At 36.9% G+C, this 21,340-nt stretch overlaps 1 protein-coding gene across 2 annotated transcripts in view; it reads left to right on the top strand.

The window, feature by feature from the left end:
- CCAR1 (cell division cycle and apoptosis regulator 1) overlaps positions 1-17,628 on the top strand; it is a 27,099-nt gene extending 9,471 nt beyond the window's left edge. For both annotated transcript variants that reach the window (XM_010291483.1, XM_010291482.1), the window contains 19 exons: positions 221-335; positions 428-620; positions 1,796-1,928; positions 2,244-2,405; positions 2,861-3,086; positions 4,391-4,504; positions 5,361-5,527; positions 6,241-6,451; positions 7,258-7,341; positions 7,987-8,172; positions 9,785-9,976; positions 10,466-10,699; positions 11,040-11,151; positions 12,883-12,965; positions 14,041-14,187; positions 14,585-14,705; positions 15,189-15,374; positions 15,701-15,906; positions 17,288-17,628. In XM_010291483.1, the coding sequence (XP_010289785.1) occupies positions 221-335; positions 428-620; positions 1,796-1,928; positions 2,244-2,405; positions 2,861-3,086; positions 4,391-4,504; positions 5,361-5,527; positions 6,241-6,451; positions 7,258-7,341; positions 7,987-8,172; positions 9,785-9,976; positions 10,466-10,699; positions 11,040-11,151; positions 12,883-12,965; positions 14,041-14,187; positions 14,585-14,705; positions 15,189-15,374; positions 15,701-15,906; positions 17,288-17,347 (2,932 nt within the window). In that variant the 3' untranslated portion in view covers positions 17,348-17,628. The remainder of the gene's footprint in view (positions 1-220; positions 336-427; positions 621-1,795; positions 1,929-2,243; positions 2,406-2,860; positions 3,087-4,390; positions 4,505-5,360; positions 5,528-6,240; positions 6,452-7,257; positions 7,342-7,986; positions 8,173-9,784; positions 9,977-10,465; positions 10,700-11,039; positions 11,152-12,882; positions 12,966-14,040; positions 14,188-14,584; positions 14,706-15,188; positions 15,375-15,700; positions 15,907-17,287) is intronic.
- Positions 17,629-21,340: the final 3,712 nt, after the last annotated feature.

Here is a 21,340-nt window from a genome sequence, read left to right as displayed (position 1 = left end):
TGTAGGGAATTTCTGTTTTGGGGCCAAAGACGGGAATTAAATTCTTGTGCATACTTTGAACTGAAGCATATAGTACTTTCACTGAATTTGGGGGTGGATGCTCTTCCTAAAAGCTTTTCTTAATGAACTTTATCTGCTTTCTCTCAACTCTAAATGTAACTTGCAAATGTAAAACTAGCTAAATAAGACTCTCACAATACGTTTTCTGTAATGTTTGCAGTGCTGTTAAAGGAAAGACACCTCAGGTGGGTGACAGAGTTTTGGTAGAAGCTACTTACAATCCTAATATGCCATTCAAATGGAATGCACAAAGGATCCAGACACTTCCAAATCAGGTATATGGGGTTACCCAGTCTAACTTTTACTGACTGCTTCTGGTTCAAGCTCACTCACTTTCAAGCTCACTCGTTTTCTCTTCTACTGCTAGAACCAGACGCAAGCTCAGCCGTTACTGAAGACACCTCCGGCAGTTCTTCAGCCCATTGCACAGCAGACTGCATTCAGTGTTCAGGCACAGCCGCAGCCTCAGTCCTTGTTGCAGGCACAGATATCAGCAGCTTCAATCACACCTTTGCTTCAGACACAGCCTCAGCCATTACTGCAGCAGCCACAGCAAAAAGGTGCTTCCTTCAGTGTACAAAGTTTTTTGTAGTCCTTCTGGTGCTTAGTGTGTGATTATTACTTTCTTTTGTTAGTCAGAAGACTGAAGCAGTAGTTGAAATACTATGGAAAGGACCCTAAAGAATTTTCAACTTGAATATGCATCTTCCTACAGCTATGTGCAAGGCGCATTGCCTGCAATAGCTCAAGAATCACCTGCTTTTTGAGATCGCGATGGACTTCTGTTCATAACGAAGATTTAATAATCTGAAAGCAGATTCAGTGTAATTTTTTATTCTGACACTTTCACAGAACAAGTTGGGGAGTTGAAAGTATTAATGTCAGCGTAGTTCTTCAGCATCTTCTGCGGGTTTCGCACAATTGTGTTGTTAAAACTGTTGTTTCTATATTTGTCTTTTATTTATTTGTTAACCAAGTTGGCATTTGAGAGGAGAAGCACAGCCAAACATGGCAAATGTAAAACAAAGGTGGTTGTGGGGTCACTTAAATTTTGAGTGGCTGAAGAATCCGTAGTAGAATTGATAAGAAGATAAAATTGGGACACTGTCATATTACCTGCAGTAGCAGCAAGGGGAGAAGATCTTAAGCTATTGCCTAAGCAGAGCTGTCGGATAAACGCTTATTACAATCTAATATAGTCCTAGCTGTTCATCAGTGTTTAGTAACGTTTGCTTCATTTCCCATCAGTTGGTTAAATGTCTTGAGACAGCAAAACTATGTGTTGGGGGATTAATACAGCAGTATCATAAATAGATCTAAGAATAATTTTTCAGGAAGCTAATTGTTTTCACCTATGAATAGCCTCAAAAATAAGTTCTAGATTTTCTTTAGTTCAATGAGTAGGTAGTATATCTATCTTTAAACAAATTACTTTTACAAGAAAAGGCTTAGATATTTACGGTGATAACTTCTATGTGCTTAGATTACATCAGCTTACATCTTAAGAAGATGCTTTTAAACGAATTTCACTTTTTAAAATAAATATTAGGGTCTCAGTTTGTATCAGTGAAGAAGAGCATAGGTCTCGAGTTTCTTGGGGTGGGTGTTATTAATCAGTAGATTCATTTGACTCTAGAGTTAGTTTAGAAAATATACACCAGTGAAGCAACTGTAAATCAACAGTGTTTGTAAAGCAAACCCTATTATGTATTCATCTTGCAAATTACTGTTTCAGGTGGTTTGTTACAGCCCCCTGTTCGTCTAGTTTCACAGCCTCAACCAGCTCGAAGATTAGACCCACCATCCAGATTTTCTGGGAGGAATGACAGAGGAGGAGACCCTATGCCAAACCGAAAAGATGACAGGAGGTATGTCGTAGCAGACTAGACTATAATCAAAGCATTCTGTAAAGCCCTGTCTTCAGAGCTGAGCTGCTTGCTCCAGAGTGAGTCAGTGATACACACAAGTGGCTTTACCATTAGATATCGGTGAAGAGTTCTTTCTGTGTGAAATGAAGGAATTGGATACAGTCTCTCTTGTAAAGAGACAAATGTACTGAAACAATGAGGAACTTCTCTCCTTTTTCTGCGTCGTCTCTGACAAGTCTAGCTTCTGTTATGCTAGAAAGCTTTTCATGTTAATCAGCATGCAAAAATATTTGTGTCTTGTATGCGTTTTTAAAGTCGTGAAAGAGAACGAGAGAGACGTAGGTCCCGGGAAAGATCACCCCAGAGAAAACGGTCCAGAGAGAGATCACCTAGACGAGAGAGAGAGAGGTCGCCTCGAAGACCGCGACGTGTTGTTCCACGTTACACGGTTCAGTTCTCCAAGTTTTCATTGGACTGGTATGTTTATGGTGCCAGATGTTTGCCTATGTCTCACCTTAAATGTGGGCGCCGATTACTGTGACTGTGAGCATTGTCAACCCACGTGTGTGTAGCGAGTGTTAAATGACAATCTTAAAGGTCAAATATGTAATGGCTGAGAACCTTGTATGACAAACTTTTTCTAGATTATTATATTTTCAAATGCTACTGCAAAATAACCTTTGTAACACTGTTGTTTAATAAATACTCCCTAATACGCAGGCACCTTTATCAGGGGAGTGTTTGGTAGTTAACTTCTTTTTAAACTTTAATCCACGACTCTCTAATTTAAGAATGTTTCTCTTTAAATTTTAGATATATATATAGTATTAAATACACAATGGTTGTATTTCCTATTAATATACCTTTTAATTATGTGCTTCTTAAATGGTTCTTTTATTGCTGTATCTTTCAACTAATGTTGTTTATTTCAGCCGTAGCTGTGATATGATGGAGCTGAGGAGGCGTTACCAGAACTTGTATATCCCAAGCGATTTCTTTGATGCTCAATTTACATGGGTGGATGCTTTTCCTATGTCTAGACCATTTCAGCTGGGAAACTACTGTAATTTCTACGTAATGCATAGAGAAGTAGATCCTATAGACAAAAACGCTGCTGTCCTTGACCCACCCGATGCTGATCATCTGTACAGTGCAAAGGTTTGTATGGGTTTCCAGTATTATGACTATTCATTAGAATTTTTTTTTTTACCAGTAGGGTGAATAAGTGAATGTAACTGAACTGAAAATATTCTACAGTGATTTGAGCAAAATACAGCATTTTAAACTTTTCAGTAAAGGGCTAGTATGTAGAGTTTGAAGAATCATGACTGAAATTCAGTTTGTTTTTTTTCTGTTATTAGAGTTGTCCTAAATCTTATTTTTACTGAGGTGTCTTTTTTTTCATTCTCTGCACCCAGTCACACTGATCAGATTATAGGAAAGCAAACCAGCTCCTGAAAGATCTCTGAATGTATTTCTTAGGCAATTCATTCTGGACAGTTAACGGAGCCCTTTTCTTCCCTCACGGGTCCTTTTTGTGCAGTTTGTGCTCTTCTGTTTAGTGATGTCTTCTTCCTTTCTTCTTTCAGATTCATCTCAATATTGTATTATTTTGTTGAAAGTAGATTGACCATATTTGGATTATCTGAATGTCAAAAAATGCTGCATCAAGGGCTGTAATGATGTATAAAAGACCTCTGTGTCAGTGTCTTCCTAAAACATGTTCCATTTGAAAGCTCTTTCATTAAAATAGATCTGAGATTTCTAGGTCAATCTCTTTTAGAAGTACTTGATGTTAAAGACAGGTTTAGAAACAAAACTGTCTTTAACCCTCTATTTCTGAAAGACTGAACTTTACTTGCCTTCTGTGTATAAAAACTTTGAAGCCTTGGCTCACATATCAGATGTACTGGTTTTCTCAGTCTGTTGATGCAGAGCAAGAACTCTTTCAGAAGGTTACGCTTCAAAATACATTCAGTAACTGAGGAATAGCATCCTGTTTCGTAATAGTAAGCTGTTTAGGTTATCAAGCAACCTTGTTAGGTTTGACTGGGCTAATGGGATGCTACAGATGTAGATGAATATGTTGGTCAGTTCTCTTGTGATTGTGACAAAATGGAAGGAGTCAGTTACTGAAACAAGAAATGTACTCAGTGTGCTTCTTGAGATAGGACGTGTGGCATATAGCAACGATATGCGAAGCATGTTGCTTTCATATGCTTTCAGTTGATTTGGTTTTCTTTAATAAGATCACGCATTGCATCCATATGGGACAGAGGGAAATGGGTCCTTGGCAGACAATTTAACACTCACTTCTACAATTTTATTTTACCTTTACTTTTTCTGATCTTTTTTGTGACATTAAGGAAAAAGTACTGGTATGTATGTGTTTGCAAGTTGTGGTCATTGTTTACCAGTCATAATGGGAGACCTTCACAAGGCTGATCTGACTTGCACAACAGGTGATGTTGATGGCTAGTCCTAGTATGGAAGATCTCTATCACAAGTCATGCGCTCTGGCTGAAGATCCCCAAGAACTTCGTGACGGATTTCAGCATCCTGCTAGACTTGTAAAGGTAAATATGCTTCAATGCCAGACACTTTTGGCAATAAAGGTTGGTTACAGAGCTTTAAAATATTTGTCGATAAGGGAGGAGTTTGTAGGCTTCATTTTTCCTCTGAAGAGATCTGCTTTATATGTCAATTCTTTTTCCAGTTTATAGGAGCTCCATCTTGACTGCTGTTCATATTTATTGCTTTCTTCAACTTAGTCAAACTCAAACAATAGATATTTGGAGAAACTTATTTATATAATTAACTTTGTTCGTCTTTTTTTTACAAGCACTTAGATCTTTTTTAAGGGTTCAGCTCTGAAGAGAATACAAATGAAGCAACAGTTAACTAACCGTTGTACTAGCTATTGTTAAACTGAACAGCCTGTAAGTGCTATGGTGTTTCAGGACAACGCAGACTTGTTTTCCGATTAAACTCCATCATCTTAGAGCCAATGGGAGTACTTGAAGTTATAGATATAATGCTCTTGTGGTCATACCGTTTGTAGCTTTGCTTTATCACTTTTAAGCAGGAACCTCTATAAACCTCTAAGACACTGTTTAAATTAGTATCGGTTTGTCTTTTTGTGTTAGACAGCTTTTAATTGCAAAGGAACAAGCCTGTACCAATAACTTGATGGAAAGTCTTGCAAACAAGAATGAGTGATGATGTTTTAAACCTATTCCATTTCTGAAATAGTCTGTGGAAAAAAATAACTGAACTCTTTCTTGACTGACTTTCATTTTCAGATTTCAAAATAATGTGACAGTTTACTCATGGATTTCAGTGTGTGCGTGCGCTATGAAATATTCTTTGCGCTTTGGGAAAATGACTCTTTACCCCTAGCAGGGGAACATTCAGAAGACTCTTTTTGTCTAGTTTTTAGTGGGTATGAAAGGCAAAGATGAAGCCATGGCTATTGGAGGACACTGGTCCCCATCACTGGATGGACCTGATCCAGAAAAGGACCCTTCCGTGCTGATAAAGACGGCTATTCGTTGTTGCAAGGCTCTTACAGGGATTGACTTAAGTGTGTGCACACAATGGTAAGTACTGTACTGCAAAGTACACTGTAGAAATACTTGTCTGTTACCAGGAGCTTAAAAATAAACTGGAAAAACCTCTTTTTCTTTGTCGGCTGCTCTTGGTAGTGCAGGTAAACTACTCAAAGGCTGTTCTGTTTTGTAATAAGCTTGATTGGTGCCAACTGTGCTGAATACTGCATTAAGAACTAATTAAAAACTCTGGATTTATTTTGACATGTTATGCTGTAATTTTTTAATGAATGTGCATTGAAAATATTTTTCATTTTGTGCATAGCTGGAGAAGATCGTCAAGAGAACTTCATTTCATTGTTCTTTTGTTATAAATAAATAGCCGTTCGTTATATAGCCATATTTTCTCTTGAGGAGTTTTTGTCCTGTGTTTAACACTCATTGCGGTTTTACTAATACCAGGAAAGCCTGTTGTTTGCTAAATTTAAAGTGCTTCAGCAGCTTCTATTTGCACGTTAAACCCTTTACGTGTTGTAAAGAACAAGTTATGTAAAAAGAATTTTGTTGGTTTTCCTCCTTTTCAATTGTGACACCTTTTTTACACATGTACTGAAAGAGAAAATATGGCTTCCATAATTTTTTTCTTTAGATAAACTTCGAGGTCTTGCAGCAAAGTTTCTTTACTTGATGTGCTACAAGTGATCTAGGCTCTTTAAAATGTATTGTAGAATTTTTTTTCCAACATGCTTCTTCCCTTGCAACAGGTACCGTTTTGCAGAGATTCGCTACCATCGCCCTGAGGAGACCCACAAGGGGCGTACAGTTCCAGCTCATGTGGAGACAGTGGTTTTATTTTTCCCGGATGTTTGGCATTGCCTTCCCACCCGCTCAGAGTGGGAAACCCTCTCCCGAGGATACAAGCAGCAGCTGGTCGAGAAGCTTCAGGGTGAACGCAAGGAGGCTGATGGAGAACAGGCACTGAACGCTAATCCCTTTTTCTATTTCTGCTTCTCACAGGCACAGGAACACAGGCACAAAATGCACACCACATACTACACAACATACATACATAGGAGGAACATAACTGGTAACAATGACTGGTAAACCAGCTTTCAGCAGTGTAGTGAATGTTGTTTTTTATTTTTATTTCAGCTAGTTCACTAACTTTAAATGTGTATGTTGATATCACAAATGGAATTAAATTGTGCTTATGATGCGCAGAAAATTTTTTACCATAGACGTAGTTGCTGGAATCTGGGACCAGTTGTTGAGTGAGATGCAGTTTATGAATAGCTGTCTTGAAACATTTTGCCATTTTCTAAAATTGCTAAATTCTCTCTTGTGGCCAGTTCTAATTGTGGTGTTTGAAACTGAACAAACACTAGTCTGAAACATCTGAATTTCAGGCCATGTGACTGATCAACATCTTGGAATAAGGGAAGGTCTGACTGAACAAAGAGTAATTTTGGGGATTTAAAATCTGGGGGAAGATCACACACTGTGTGGTTAATGGAGACCAGCAGTGTCTGTGTAACCCCAATATTCTTTGTGGTGTTGCTTATCACCCTTTTGTGTTCCAGAGATCTGGCTTGTATTGGCTGAGTGGCACTGTGATCATTTATAAAGTGGTAGAATGTGTGTGTGAACTTGTCTAAATAATAACTTTAGGAGAAGACTATCTGAAACAGTTGTGACCTTGCACAGATCAGCAACAGAATTTAAAAAATAACTTAAATGCTTTCAAGCTTTCTGAATGATAATTTCTAAATTTTATTTGTCAGGATGAAGAGGAAAAGGATGATGGGGAAGCTAAAGAGATCTCTACACCTACGCACTGGTCTAAACTGGATCCAAAGACAATGAAGGTAGCTAATGCTTTTCTTAAAATTTGATTCCGTTGTACGTCTTCATTTTTAAGGCACAGCCCAAAATACAGCCATATATTCCCTTAACTGAGAAAAAAAACTTCCGTTGTGTTTTATCTTCCTTGCTTCTTTTCTAGATACTAGATGTGATATCGCAGTATGCAAGTGTGACTCCTGATTTTAAGAAGTGAATACAGCTAATAGAAACTATTCTGAACTTTTGAATTTTGTACAATTACAGTGTGTCACACATGATACATTAAATGGAAAATGAAAGTTCTGCAATCTGGTTGTAGCTACGTGCATTAAAAATGTGAGGTCTAAAATACTTTAATGGTAGTTTAAAAAGGCAATAATTACAAAGAAATATGTCAGGAGGCATAATAAAAAGTTTCCTTGAAAGGAATAATAAACTATTTTACTGTAATAAAATTCCTGCCCCTGTGAAAAGTCCCACAAAAGGGTTTCTTTAAAAACAGAACTTTAATATGTCTTATTATCAGTAAATACTAGTGGTTTTCAATACAGATCTAAAAAATACAGTTGACTTTTTCAGTGCTCTTAATTTTTACTTCACCTTTTCTGCTAATCGCATGTATTGCAATGTCACTGGTTGATACCACTTACAGAGCTTTTATTTACCAGGTAAATGACCTTCGCAAAGAATTAGAAAGTCGAACCCTTAGCTCTAAAGGACTGAAATCTCAGTTGATAGCTCGACTGACAAAGCAGCTGAAAGTAGAGGAGCAAAAAGAAGAGCAAAAGGAGCTAGAGAAGTCTGAGAAAGAAGAGGAAGAGGAGGAGGATAGGAAATCTGAAGATGACAAAGAGGTTAGGTTTTGGACATATTTGGTTTGAGTCTTAATAAATATACATAAATACATAAATATTATGTAAAAAATTATATAACTATATAAGTATAAAAAGTGTAGGAATATGGCTAGTTGTGTTGGGATTTTGTAGTTCTCTGGTGACTGTACTGGGAACTCTTGCTGTAACTGGAGCTGCTGAATTGGAATGAAATTTTGGCAAGTTTTGAATTTCTTCGTATCAGCAAAGTCAGTTGAAACTGCACTAAGGGTGTGTGAATTAATGTCAGACCTTAAACGTAAGGAAAAATAAATGCCAAACTCTTGGGAAAAACTATGCTCAAGAACAGGTGAACACACTTAACAAGACCTTAACTTCTTAAACCTACTTGAAAAGCTTCTGCTTAGTTATACTGGCTTTTAGGAGTGTACACGCCTTAGGGAGTTATCGGGGAAATGGGAGGAGGGCAGCTTCATGTCTGTAAAAGGTTATAGTGTCTCAAACTGTCCAGTTTCTCCACATGGCTAATGGTTTTCTTATGTTTGTTACCCTTTTATGAAGCTTTTATTTTTGCTTTTGGATAAAATTCCTGTGTATTGAAGTTTCTCAGTTTTGCAGTTGGTATTTTCAGTACTATTTAGTCTGTTGAGCTTTCATGAGGATAAATGAGATCTGTGCAATAAGGCCAAACAAAGCTCAACCATAGAAAAGGGGCGTGTCTGGAGAATGTATTCTGTCTTAGTTGCTTTTAAACCTGCCTTTTTTTGTATTCTTACCTGCTAACCAAGATGGGATGATTTGAAATTTTATATATCTTGTTGAGGGATGGGCTTGCTAATTCTGTCAGCTGCTACCTTCTCCAACAGCATGGATGGGCTTCAGCTACCTTGGGGTTTCTTGCCACAGCTTTCTTTTAGGGGAAGGAGATTTGATTTGTGCTTGCTTTTTTAAAAAGCATAAGCTCTGCCATGACTCTTTTTTTCTAGACTCATAAGACTTTAATATTTCTCTCTTGACAATCAGTAAGCTGCTTGGTATTTTACCTTTTTTAAACTTTTCTTTGATTTGCATCAGTTGTATCTATAGATACTGCATTTCCTGTAATAGAGCTCAGTAAATTGTTATCCAGTAATTGCTAAAGCTGTGTTGGGTATCTTTGTGAAGATGATGCACAAAAGCCTTTACACTTCCTACATAAGAAATAAGACAGCTTACTGTACAGTTCTAAAAACACCCCTAAACATACAAAAGGCCCCTCAGGATCTTTGACTCCTTTTCCTAGCTTGCTTGCCATTTCTTGAAGTGAACTAGCCTGAGTCCTTCCAATGTCGAGTAAACGTGCTGCAGTAAGCACCATAAGATAGCTGTAAGGTGCTCGTTGCTCTGCGTGTTAAACGACACTGCATGTCCTGCTTTGTGTTGCTCAAGTTTCTGGTCGTCTTAGGTGAGTGTTGGCAGTGGACACAGTATGCGTTCTGGAAATTCTGGTCTGTGACTCCTGTCTTCCGCATTGCATTCAGCAGCTTAGGCTTTCCTTCACTTTCTTTAAAGTAGTGAATCCTAAAAATGAATACATAGGCTGAAACTTCAGCATTGGGATATGCAGTATGTTATTTTTTTGCCTCTTTTTTAGGAAGAGGAAAGAAAACGTCAAGAAGAAATGGAACGTCAGAGGCGGGAGAGACGATACATCTTGCCTGATGAACCAGCAATCATTGTACATCCTAACTGGGCAGCAAAGAGTGGAAAGTTTGACTGTAGCATTATGTCTCTTAGTGTTCTTCTGGACTATAGATTAGAAGATAATAAAGAACATTCCTTTGAGGTAATTTAGCTACCTACTTACAGTTAGCCATTCTAGTTTCTTTTTAATTCTGTGTGATATCTGCAGTATTCTTAAATTCTAAAAGCGTATGATAGCGGATAACGCAGCAAAATGAAACTTAAATAAGTTAGTTTCTTTGTGCAATAGCTAGAAGAACTTGTCCGATCTTTGGTACATGGTTTAGAATAGCGATATAGTCGCTGTATGATATCCAGAAGAAATGTGCAGGTTTTCAGGTACGGAATTGAGTTTCTAATTTATACAGCTAGTCTAGGTCCTAAACTACTGCAGTACAGGAAAGAAACATTTTTATAAAGTTGTTTAAGTTTTCCATATTCAAAGCAGATAGTAAGAAATCTGACTACATTAAATTCTGACATGGTGAAAGTTGATAAGATATATCGCACCTCATAATTATTTGTGTACAAATTTTTAATATATGTTCCAAAACTTGTGGTCAGTTCTCCCTTCATTCTTCTTTACGTGCAGGTATCATTGTTTGCAGAGCTCTTCAATGAAATGCTTCAGAGAGATTTTGGTGTCAGAATTTACAAAGCACTGATTTCTCTCCCAGAGAGGGAGGACAAAAAAGACAAAAAAAGCAAAAAAGATGAGAGAAAAGAAAAAAAAGAAGAAAAAGATGATGAAACAGATGATCCAAAACCGAAGAGGAGAAAATCTGGAGATGATAAAGACAAAAAAGAAGATAGAGAGGAAAAGAAGGTCTGCAGCTAGCTCATGAAGTACTATCCTGTCTGGATCAATATTGAACTGTTTCTATTTGAATGTTACTTTATTGCTTTCGAAAGCTCAGGTCTTGTAATGTTAGTTAATTGTTTTGACTTGTTGATCCATTTAAATACACTACAATCATGCTCTGTAATTTTAAGATTTTACAGGGGTATTGGGGGTATTTTAACATTCAGCTATATTGCATAGATTTGTATTTGTTTTTAAGTGACTAGGTATAAACACATACAAATTTTCAATGAAGGATAGTGAGGTTTTTACTTCCCTGTTTTTTAGTTCTGACTGGATAAATTGTTAGGAACTTATTTTACAGAGGGAAGATAAAAGGAAAGATGATTCTAAAGACGAAGAAGAAACTGAAGATGACAATAATCAAGAAGAATATGACCCGATGGAGGCAGAAGATGCTGAAGATGAAGATGAAGGTATTTTGAATTAAGAATTTTGTGGCTTTCAGAAATTTTTTTTTATTGCCACTGAATATGTTCTTTCAAGCTGGAGAATGCATTGGAACTAGAGAATTTGAAATTGCATTATTAAACTAATTTTATTGTAGTAATTCTGACCAGATCTACTTAAAATGTAAGTGCCTTTCTGCTAGGCATTGTATGAACATAGTTAATATAAACTAGCTGTGGTACTCAAAGTAAGGCATGCATATAGAAGTGGTTTTATTTTTTTCAGAATGCAGACCACTCGCAACTCCCATTGAAGTCAGTAGGAGATGTGAGTATTCAGCACCTCTGAAAAACCAAGCCACTTTTAAGTGCCTAACTTCCTATTCCTCCGTTCTGAAATGTCATTCTGCTTTTATTAGGCCAGAATGTAGCATGGGGTCCTCTTTACATGATGTTATGAGGAGTTGATTTCTGTTTGGGTGGAGTGGTGTTTGCCTGAAGAAATGAGGATAAGGGGCTGGGGAACTTTCCTGTCTCCAGGGAGCAGCAGTAGCCCTCTTTCTCTGTTCAGAGATTCAGAAAGGTGTTAAGACATGGTGTATGCTTTTTGGTTTGTACTTCTTTGGGGTTTTTGTCCTTTTATGGAGAGTTTTTGCTAGAGATGTGGGTTTGAACTGCTTCGGTGTTGCAGTCCTAGCATTTTCTAACCAGCATTTTCAGTTGTATTTTTGGCAGAGTACTGCACCAGGCTTAAAAAATCGATGCTAATCTGTAGTTTCTAAAATAACTCTTATTTGCTCACAGTCTGGCTGTGAGAGTGCCCGGAGATTGTCTGTTCTGTACAAGCGCTGCTGCTTCCCATAATCTGTCCTTGTGCGGTTCCCAGTCAGAGTTGCTGAGAACAATCCAACATGCCATGGAGGTGCAGGAGAAAGCTGTTGGTTCTCAGAAACATGTTGGCAAAATTAGACAAGTGTTGCGATACATAGTTTTTTCCAAAGTTTTCCTCACAAGAAAGGTGAGCTTAAAGCTGAACTTGGCACATGATTCTCTGACCAAAGACTTGCACCTGAGGTACAGAGCTGCATGTCATAATCCGTCCCTGCAGTTGTCATATTCTTCTTTCTCTCTTGATTTTAGGTTTAGTTTTACTGTACTGTCTACCTTTAAACGAAAAACCTGCAGTTTGTAATTCATATCTAATAAGCGATGTGATCTGTAACTTCGTGGAGAATCTAAATCATAGGATCAGTAATATCTCACTCAGACATGAGTATAAACACGTCCTTTTAATTATATAGTTGATGGGGATTTTAGGATATAAAATATTTGAGAGTAAACAGTACTGATTTTGTCCTCATAGGAGTGACCATACTTGAATGCGGACTCTGCCAAGCCTCATTAGGGAGAATTGTGGTAATTTCCTGCACACCACTTAAATAGATAGTGGTGTTCGCAGAACTCATTTGGCCTAGTTAGCATTTATTTCAACTCTTCTATCCTGTGTGTGTGAAAGGAACACGGCGGGGAGGGAATGACAAATGCCTTATGTTAAAATAAGACCAGAGAAAAATCAAAATCTGGCAGGACTCACTCAAATGCCATTTGTTGTTTGGTTTTGGTGTTGTGTTTTTTTACGGAAATACTATTTCAGATATTTTGGAGTTTACGTGCACTTTTTTAATGAACATGTGTACTTTGAAATAAGTTACACAATTGTTTGCTGTGGGTATGTTGAGTTTTCTTTCTGTTTTACAGACCGGGATGAAGAAGAAATGAACAAACGGGAGGACAGAAGAGAGGGAAATAGGCATTGTAAAGAGAGGTCGTCTAAAGATAAAGTAACTAACACCTTTCTTAACAACTACATATAATCTTGTGAGAGGTGTCCTAATTGGAGCTTAACTTTATTTTCTTATAAGACCTATTTACACTCCTTGATTCCTTCAGCACTTCTGGACTGAAACTTTAAGTGTGTATAGAAGTTAGGGAACATGTGACAGCTTTGGGTAAGGTGCTTACAACCTCCTTTCATTTACAGTTTTAAAGTTCATTGGGTGAAGCTGTTGGAAAAAGTTTTTTACATAAGATACTGATCTGTCTGAAAGACGTGAGGACTAATGCTGTATGTGCACATAAGAGACAGCAGATGTGATTATTTTATCCATTATTTTCAACTGCTGTGCTCTTCCATAAGAGAAGCAGAAGCTTAGCTTGGTTGATAAACTGGCTTTTCAAATTGTGAAGCTTGGAATTATGTGATGTTTTTACATCTCCCTGCAGTAAAATGGGTGCTTTTTGTGTTCCGAGGCCAATAGCTTGCCTCCACAGTTCAGATTAAGGAACAGCCTAAGTTAGATTTGTTACGCTTAAACTTTCCTTATAAACGCAAGAACAAAACACGTTTCTGATTCTATTTTGCCTTGAAGAAAAAAATTGGGAGGAGATGTAGGAATAGGAATAATGGGCAAACACAGACTGCAGAACTGCTGTAGCTGTGGGAGCTGGATGCTCATTCATTACATGTTTATGGGTGTTTCATTTGGAAAACAACTGTTCAGTAAAATATTTGATTGGGAGGAGAAGGGATGTTTACTCTTACTTGTTTAATTAGGTTAATTCTTCAAATTTTGTTACACACTAGCATGAAGAAAAGGGAAGCGTGTCTAACAGATGTTACTGTCCATTGTGCTGTAATTCTTTTAAATATTTGAAAGATTACTTGCCCTAAATAGCTTGCTTATATTATATTTGAGCTCAGTAAGTACGTGCTAATCATGTTAATCACTCAACTGAAAGTAACAATAAAGTGAACAGAGGAAAACTTACGTTAACTGAAAAGTTTACTTGTTTTTAGTAGATGATGGGAAAATGCTATTTTAACTTCCTAATGATACCATAATGAATTTTCTGTAGGAGAAAGACAAGACGCAGATGGTAACTGTGAATAGGGATCTTCTGATGGCTTTCGTTTATTTTGATCAAAGTCATTGTGGGTATCTTCTGGAGAAGGACATGGAGGAGATACTGTACACTCTTGGACTACACCTGTCACGAGCTCAGGTTTTGTATAGTAATAGAAATCTCTTTGAAAATATTATAGGAATGCTGTAAGTGGGAGGAATACAGGTTACCTTCTAAAGGCTGTTGCTTGTGTACTTTACCCTGATTGTTATGTAGCCACTCATACTTACAATTAAATACTAGTTTAATCTTTTGTAAATGGTCTTGGAATGAAAAGTTGAAGTTTGCAGCTCTTAATATGCCCATATTGTATATGTAGCTTTTGTCTCAAAATTGTATCTCTTTGCTAGCTTGTTTTCATTTTAAGCCCCAGTATGTTAAAATTCAAAAAGCTGTGCAATTTCTCTAAGTTTTCCAAGTGAAAACATTCTTGTTTAGGTAATAAAATGTCTGTGTATTAAGTAACACCATATTTCTTTCTCTGGCTGTGTTTTAGGTCAAGAAGCTACTTAATAAAGTCGTGCTTAGAGAATCTTGCTTTTACAGAAGACTAACAGATACTTCTAAAGATGAAGAAAATCAAGAAGAGTCTGAAGAGCTACAGGAAGATATGTTAGGTGGGGGGGTTTGTGTTTGGTTTTTTTTTTAATGGCACAAACTTCCAGAGAATCATTTGTGTGAATGGTAATGAGAGTTCTGAGATACTTGTTTTCTTGGAGAAACTAATTCAGGTCTGCAGGAAACCTGCCAGCTTCTAAAACTAAATCTTGGGCAGTTCATAAACTACAGGCTTCCAAGTCAGGCTTGCAGTCAGGAGAATCAGTGCTGTAGGTAGTACAACAGAGCCTGATTTTTGAAGACAAATTATTGCGGAAAGGAGGCATAGAAGAATGTCAGGAAAGAGCATGCTTCTTTTTGGGGAGTGGGTGGGGGTGGGAATTGGGGTAAGGAGAGCGAAGAGGAATGTGTGGGATAGACCAGCAAACTTGAATCTATATTTATTCTTCTAGGAATTTGTTCTCAAGAAGTTTTTGAGGTTGGTCACTAGAACTGAAAAATTGCAGAATGATAATTTCCTAATGCTACTTAATCTCATACAGGAAACAGATTACTGTTACCATCGCCTACTATAAAGCAAGAATCAAAAGCCATAGAAGAAAATGTCGGCCTCATTGTGTACAATGGAGCTATGGTGGATGTTGGGAGCCTTTTACAGAAGCTGGAGAAGAGTGAAAGAGTGCGGGCAGAGATAGAACAAAAGCTTCAGTTACTAGAAGAAAAAACAGGTGGGACATTATTTTGAAGGTGGTACTCAAATGGATGCAAGATACTGAGACTTTTTAAGTAGATAAACCAATGAGTAATATTCCTGTTGTAAATTTCTTAGCTATTTGCTTACCATAAACTTTCTATTTTCTATTTCCCAAGCCTTTTGAACTGGCACACCAACTGTTGTTGAGTATCATTGTCACCATGCTGAAATGCTTTTATCTTTTTTATTCAAGTTGAATGTAAGACTTCCAAATGTAGTTAGAATTGACTGACCTTTTTTCTCCCCTGCGCCCCCCCCCCCCCCTTTCCCCTCCCCCCCCCCCCTTTCTCCTCCCCTAAGATGAGGATGAAAAGACCATACTACAATTGGAGAATTCTAACAAAAGTCTATCTACGGAGCTCAAAGAAGTGAAAAAGGACCTTGGCCAACTGCAAGAAAATTTGAAGATTTCGGATGATAAAAAATTGCAATTTGAGGTTCAGCTGAATAAGACAATCAAAAATTTAGCTACTGTTATGGATGAAATACAGAGTGTTCTTAAACAGGTTAGAATTGTTTAATTCCATTTTGATTATTGTATGCACGCTTCCTGTAGACTGAATTATCAGAAAAAAACTTCAGAATAAAAAATGTTCACATGAACTGAGGGCAGTAGTATCTTAACATGGAGAGAGAGAGAGAGATATGATGCTCAGTGCAATACAGATTATTTAAAGAAAACAAGTAAAATGTATTGACATGCATGAAATGCATGTTCTTGACTTAAATGTTTTTTTTAAAATGTATAAAAATTAATGGAAATCTCAAACCATCTTAATGTTTTCCTGTCCTGATCTTGTCCATCCCCAACAGTCCGAATCTGCTCTTCTGTTTGATCAGTTAGGAGTAATTTTTCAAGGCAGAACTTAAGTATTTCAATTTATGTGGGGGTATTTCAGTAAAATGAGTTTTAAGCAAACTGCATAATGCTCCAGAACGTTTCCATCCCTGTACAGAAAGATACTTTCATATTCCCTAGGAATGCTGTAGGGACCTGTTAAGTAAGGCTGAAATAGAAGTAGGTTATGAAGGCTACTGAGTGGCAAACTGGTACTCTGAGGGAGCCTTGCTTCTCCTTCTATCTACATTTATTTTGAAAAGACACTATAGCATCTACCAAAGCTCTAAAAATGAAACAAAACCACACACACAAAAAAAACAACCTAGAAAACTTGACAAATGTTAGAGCTGCCTTTTTTTCCCCTCACCTTGTAGGATACAAGTGATGCATCATGTAAGTCACTGTAGCTTATTAAACTGGCAATACCTTGCAGCTACCTGTCATCAGTGTCGTTATGCAGTCCTGTGCTTCACTAGGTGTTGTAGACCTGCTACTCCACCAGAACCCGGAGCTGAAGGCACTGCATAACCCTCTTTTGCCGTGCTCTTAGCTCAGTTAAATAGCCATGCTCATTCTGTCTGGTATTTTTAGAAGAAAACGTCTTCTAAGCCTGGTGTTTTCAGATGGCTTTTGACCAATATAAGTATTTTATGTTTGAATTGTTACGGTAAATTATTATCCTAATTTAATGCACTTTGCAAAAACTGTTTTCATGTACTCTTAAAAAAACAAACAAACAAAAAACAGTGTGGGGCGGGGGGGGAAGCCCAACAACCCCCAAACGTTTAGACTATAAAGTGAGGCTTCTGGGGATGTTTTTTGTACTTTTCAGAAGTGCTTAGGTCACATTCAATTTCTGCCCCATCAATTTTTCAGGAAGATATTGGAAATACAAATTGCTTATAACTAAACTGGAGTAGGCTGTCAGTTCGCATAATATTTAAAGTTGACACCAAACAGTGTTGTTGTCTCATGCTGCTTTACAGTTCACATGAGAAATACCACTTCTAGAATTCATGTTACCCTCTCCCTTTTTTCTTTTAAAGGATATTGTGAAGAATGAAGATAAAGATCAGAAATCCAAAGAAAATGGAGCAAACGTATGATAAAACTGCTGCTGTTTAGAAGAATGGTGTTACATAATGTAATATAAATCATGATACCAGAATGTATGGGAAGTGATGCATGTTTGATTTTAGTAGTATAAATATCTTAGTTCCAAAAGATGTATAAAGTTTTATGAATGTGAGTGTCAGCTTCTGAAGATTGCTTGTAATTCTTAGCATTCAATTTGAGACACTCCTCGAGTGAAAATAATTTTGCATTGCAAAATGTTTTAGGATGAACTTTGTTACAGTTTTAACCCTAACAAAGTTCATCAACGTAATGAACAGTAGCAAGTATTTAATTACCAAATGTTTTTCATTAAAGTCTAGTGAAATCAAAATTTTCATTATTTATAGAATTGCCATTTTTAGGTTTTTATTTTTATTTCGGTCTAATTAGTCTTTTTAAATTCGAATATAAATCACAAAATAGCATGCTGCTTAATTTTGCAAGTAAAGATTTTTTTTTTTTAAAGAAAAAGCTTCTTGGATTTTTTTTTTACTTGTCACAACTTTCTTTTCCCTTCCAAATGTAACTTTTTTCCCCAAAGCTGCTTGTATTAAAGCCTAATAATATACAGTAGTTCAGATGAGTTAAGAAAGCAATAGAAACCTATCAAAATACTGATAGGGTTGCAAGATTTATATGAAAACACATGGACCTGTTTTAAATGTATGTCATTTGTGTTCCTTTAACTGTTGTTATCTTTGGATTAATATATATGCTCCTTTTAAATAACAAATGCAGTGTATTAAAATGTATGGTTGGATACCAGGCCAGTAGATGTCAGAATAATGCCTTACATGGAGAAAAAGCTACCATTGTAAGCCGCCTTTAATTAAATTTGGACTTCTTTCTTAATATGTGTAATTACTTCAAAGACTTTAGTCCAACAAAAGAATGGATACACAAGTATCAATACTGCATGTTACAAATACAAAGGAGCAGGACACAGCTTGGTTTGTTGAAAGTGGGTAAGATTGCCTTCCTTTGTGTACCCAAATCACTGGCAAGCGAAACTTAAAAGTTAACATGACATCATTGTCAAAGGCAACTTGTTCAAATAATGTGAAATATGAACAATTGTATTTTGGTGCAACTTCTAGGAAAATTAAGGGTTTTGAAGGTTGGGACAGAAATGTTTTCTTGCAGAAATGGTTCATTTTAGCAGACCTTTTCTTTTTTTAGCCTAGATGTCCTAGGTAACTAAATACCTGTTAGGAGAGTCCAAGTGCCATAATATGTATGAATAACCTACATGGAAATTCATGTAGCTTTACTGAGATGCACATTAAAATGCCTGAATTTATCTTCAGAAGAGTCTAAGCTGGTGCTTTTATCACTTAGCTTTCTTGGCTCTTTTGGAGCTAGACAAGGAAAGTATCTTTTCATTAAAATAACATGCATAAACTTCCCCCTCATTCATCTCAGTTGAGTCACTGTATAGTATCTTAACTGTTCACGCTAAAGTAGGAAGTACTATAAAAACACTAATTATTGCATATAAGTACACAGCAAATGCATGCTTTGTGAATTGAGAGATAACATCTCAGAATGACTGAATGAGGATGGTGATAAATTTATCTTTTGGAAAGCGTTATCTGTGGTGTACAGGTGGTGTTAAATTCTTTTGTAATCAAATTATATTTTTCACCGTTACCTTTGTACAAATTGTTGACAGCATGTTTCTTTTTTTACTTTGAGCACCATTTATTTAAATGGACTCGAAAGGATTGCGTTTGAAATACTTTGTTCATGAATTTCAGCAGTACATGTGAACATGAAATAATTCTAGAATTCAAGGTAACATCTTTTTAGGCACACTGAAGCATCTGTTGAAATATTTTGCTGGGTTGTTTTTACCTTAAACTGCTGAGCTGAAAGCAGTTGTTGCAACAAGCAGGCCTCATACGGTGTTTCAGTGAGTGGCCCTGTGAGCTAGTTGCTGGAGTGATACAGATTTTTACAGTATTTAAGAAAAAAGTGTTTGTTAGAATGAGCATAATCCTTATATTGCTTTGATGTAATAGTGTTTCAGATACTATGTACAGTCTGCATTTATGTTGGAAGGGAAATTAAAAGGGTAAAGAATAAAGGAAAAAAAAAAAAGAAAGAATATTTTTACAGCCTACACAGAGCTTGACCAGTCTCTGGAAGCACAAATAATCTGAAGAAAAACCTCTACAACCTGTTTAAGTTGCTTTACCAAACAGCACAAGGTTCTGTATATACACAACATCAATGCTGATCATTAGCTAAAGCTTCTTGGTAATATTCCCTGAAAGGTAACTAACTCTTAAGAAAATTGAATAGAGCATCAGTAACGGAGGTTTGGAGAAACACTCTTCTGTCAGTTTTACTTTAGGAACAATGTTTTTGCGTTTTGTGTCCACACTTCCCACCTCACGGGCTTTCCACTTCTAAGTCTTTCATTACAAACCAGTTGCTGGCAAAAGGCTAGTAAAAGTGAGCCTAAACTGGGTCTTACATCCAATTTGTAGTTTTAAAGTCATCGTAGATGTTCTATGGAAAGTAGTAAATCTCAGACTGCCTTGTTCTGTAGAGAAAGCACTGCTACAGCAGGCCAGTAAATGGAATCTGATCTCAGTTTATAGATACTTCCCTCCGCATTGGTATTTTGTCTAGTACGGAGGAATCAATGAGTTAAACCCTTACAAAGTGATACTCAGACTAGTGGATGTGTGTATAAAGCTAGGAAGAAAGTTCCAAGCGATACATCTGCATGCAAAATAGTCTAGAATAAAGTAGACTCTCTTGAGGCTCCTTTGCTTTTGCTCTGGTAATGAAAAGGCAGAAGTGTATGGTTTCAGTGCTACATAGCAACAGTGGCAAATAGACCAATAGTGAATTTTTGCCAAAGTTTTTTGAGGATTGCATGTGGGATAATGGAGCTGCTTCCAGCACTGCTGCATGTTCTAATATGATGAAGATATGTAATGTTTTCTTGACTCACCCAGTGCTTGATGCTTGTGCCTGTAGTGCCTGGGCACTGCTGCAAAATCACTTCCCAGTTGTTGCTTGGTTCATCTGGTGTCCTCTGGCTCAGGCTGGGGTGCCCTGAAGTGTGCAATGGAGAAGTTGGAATTCTCTGTCTCGTGCCTGTGGGTTCCCACAGATTCAGCATTTACAACTGAGTTATTTCAGAATCTAACATTACGAAGCCTCGTACTTTAACATAATGTTTTTTTCAATGTTTAACTGCTTTGAGAGAGATGAATGGCTTTCAGTCCATCTTTCTGCTGAGTAATGTACTGTGTGAATATCTGTTTGGACTTATGTAACACAGTTAATTTTCACTGATAATTTTATGAGGAATGTGCACAAAACGTGTTTTTTCTCTTGCTTCTCTGTAATCTTTGTGTACCCAGGTCAGGTTCTTACCTTGAATGCATTTGTTCAGTGCAGTTTATACTTAAAAATATAAAATATAAAATAATTAATTTTGAGTGACTGAGTCTTATGGCCAGCAATACGTTGCAAAATGTGTAGGTAGCACAGTCAGTACACGTGTGCTAATATTTTCCAGAAAGCAGAAATTGTTCAAGTAGAAAGTCAACTGGGACGTGTATGTTGCCATGTAGTGCGACAATAAAATTGGCCTAAGTGATGAATACCTCTACTCAAGCTATCAAAACTGCCAGTGTTTTCCCCCCAAACTTTTGTGTTTCTTAAACTGGGTCTCATTAGATGTATTTAACAAAAGCAGTTACAGTAAAAAGCTGTAATAACAAAATGCATTTCTTTCAAGCAAAAATATTTTTCATTTTTTATTCATGCACTATATAATCTATGGCGTCATGATACAAAGTATAAATTTTGAGTTTGGGAACACACCAAATATTGCCTTAAGTCCTATGTTTTGTAGTGTTTAACTGTGGTTGGGAGTATCACTTTTGAATATCTGGATATCTGATACCTGAATTTGTATTGAAAACACATGACACTGCAGTTGTATGCTGCTTTTTTTGATT

Source organism: Phaethon lepturus, unplaced genomic scaffold, assembly GCF_000687285.1.
Source record: "Phaethon lepturus isolate BGI_N335 unplaced genomic scaffold, ASM68728v1 scaffold39107, whole genome shotgun sequence".
NCBI lineage: Eukaryota > Metazoa > Chordata > Aves > Phaethontiformes > Phaethontidae > Phaethon > Phaethon lepturus.
This window is presented reverse-complemented; position numbering and strand designations above follow the sequence as displayed.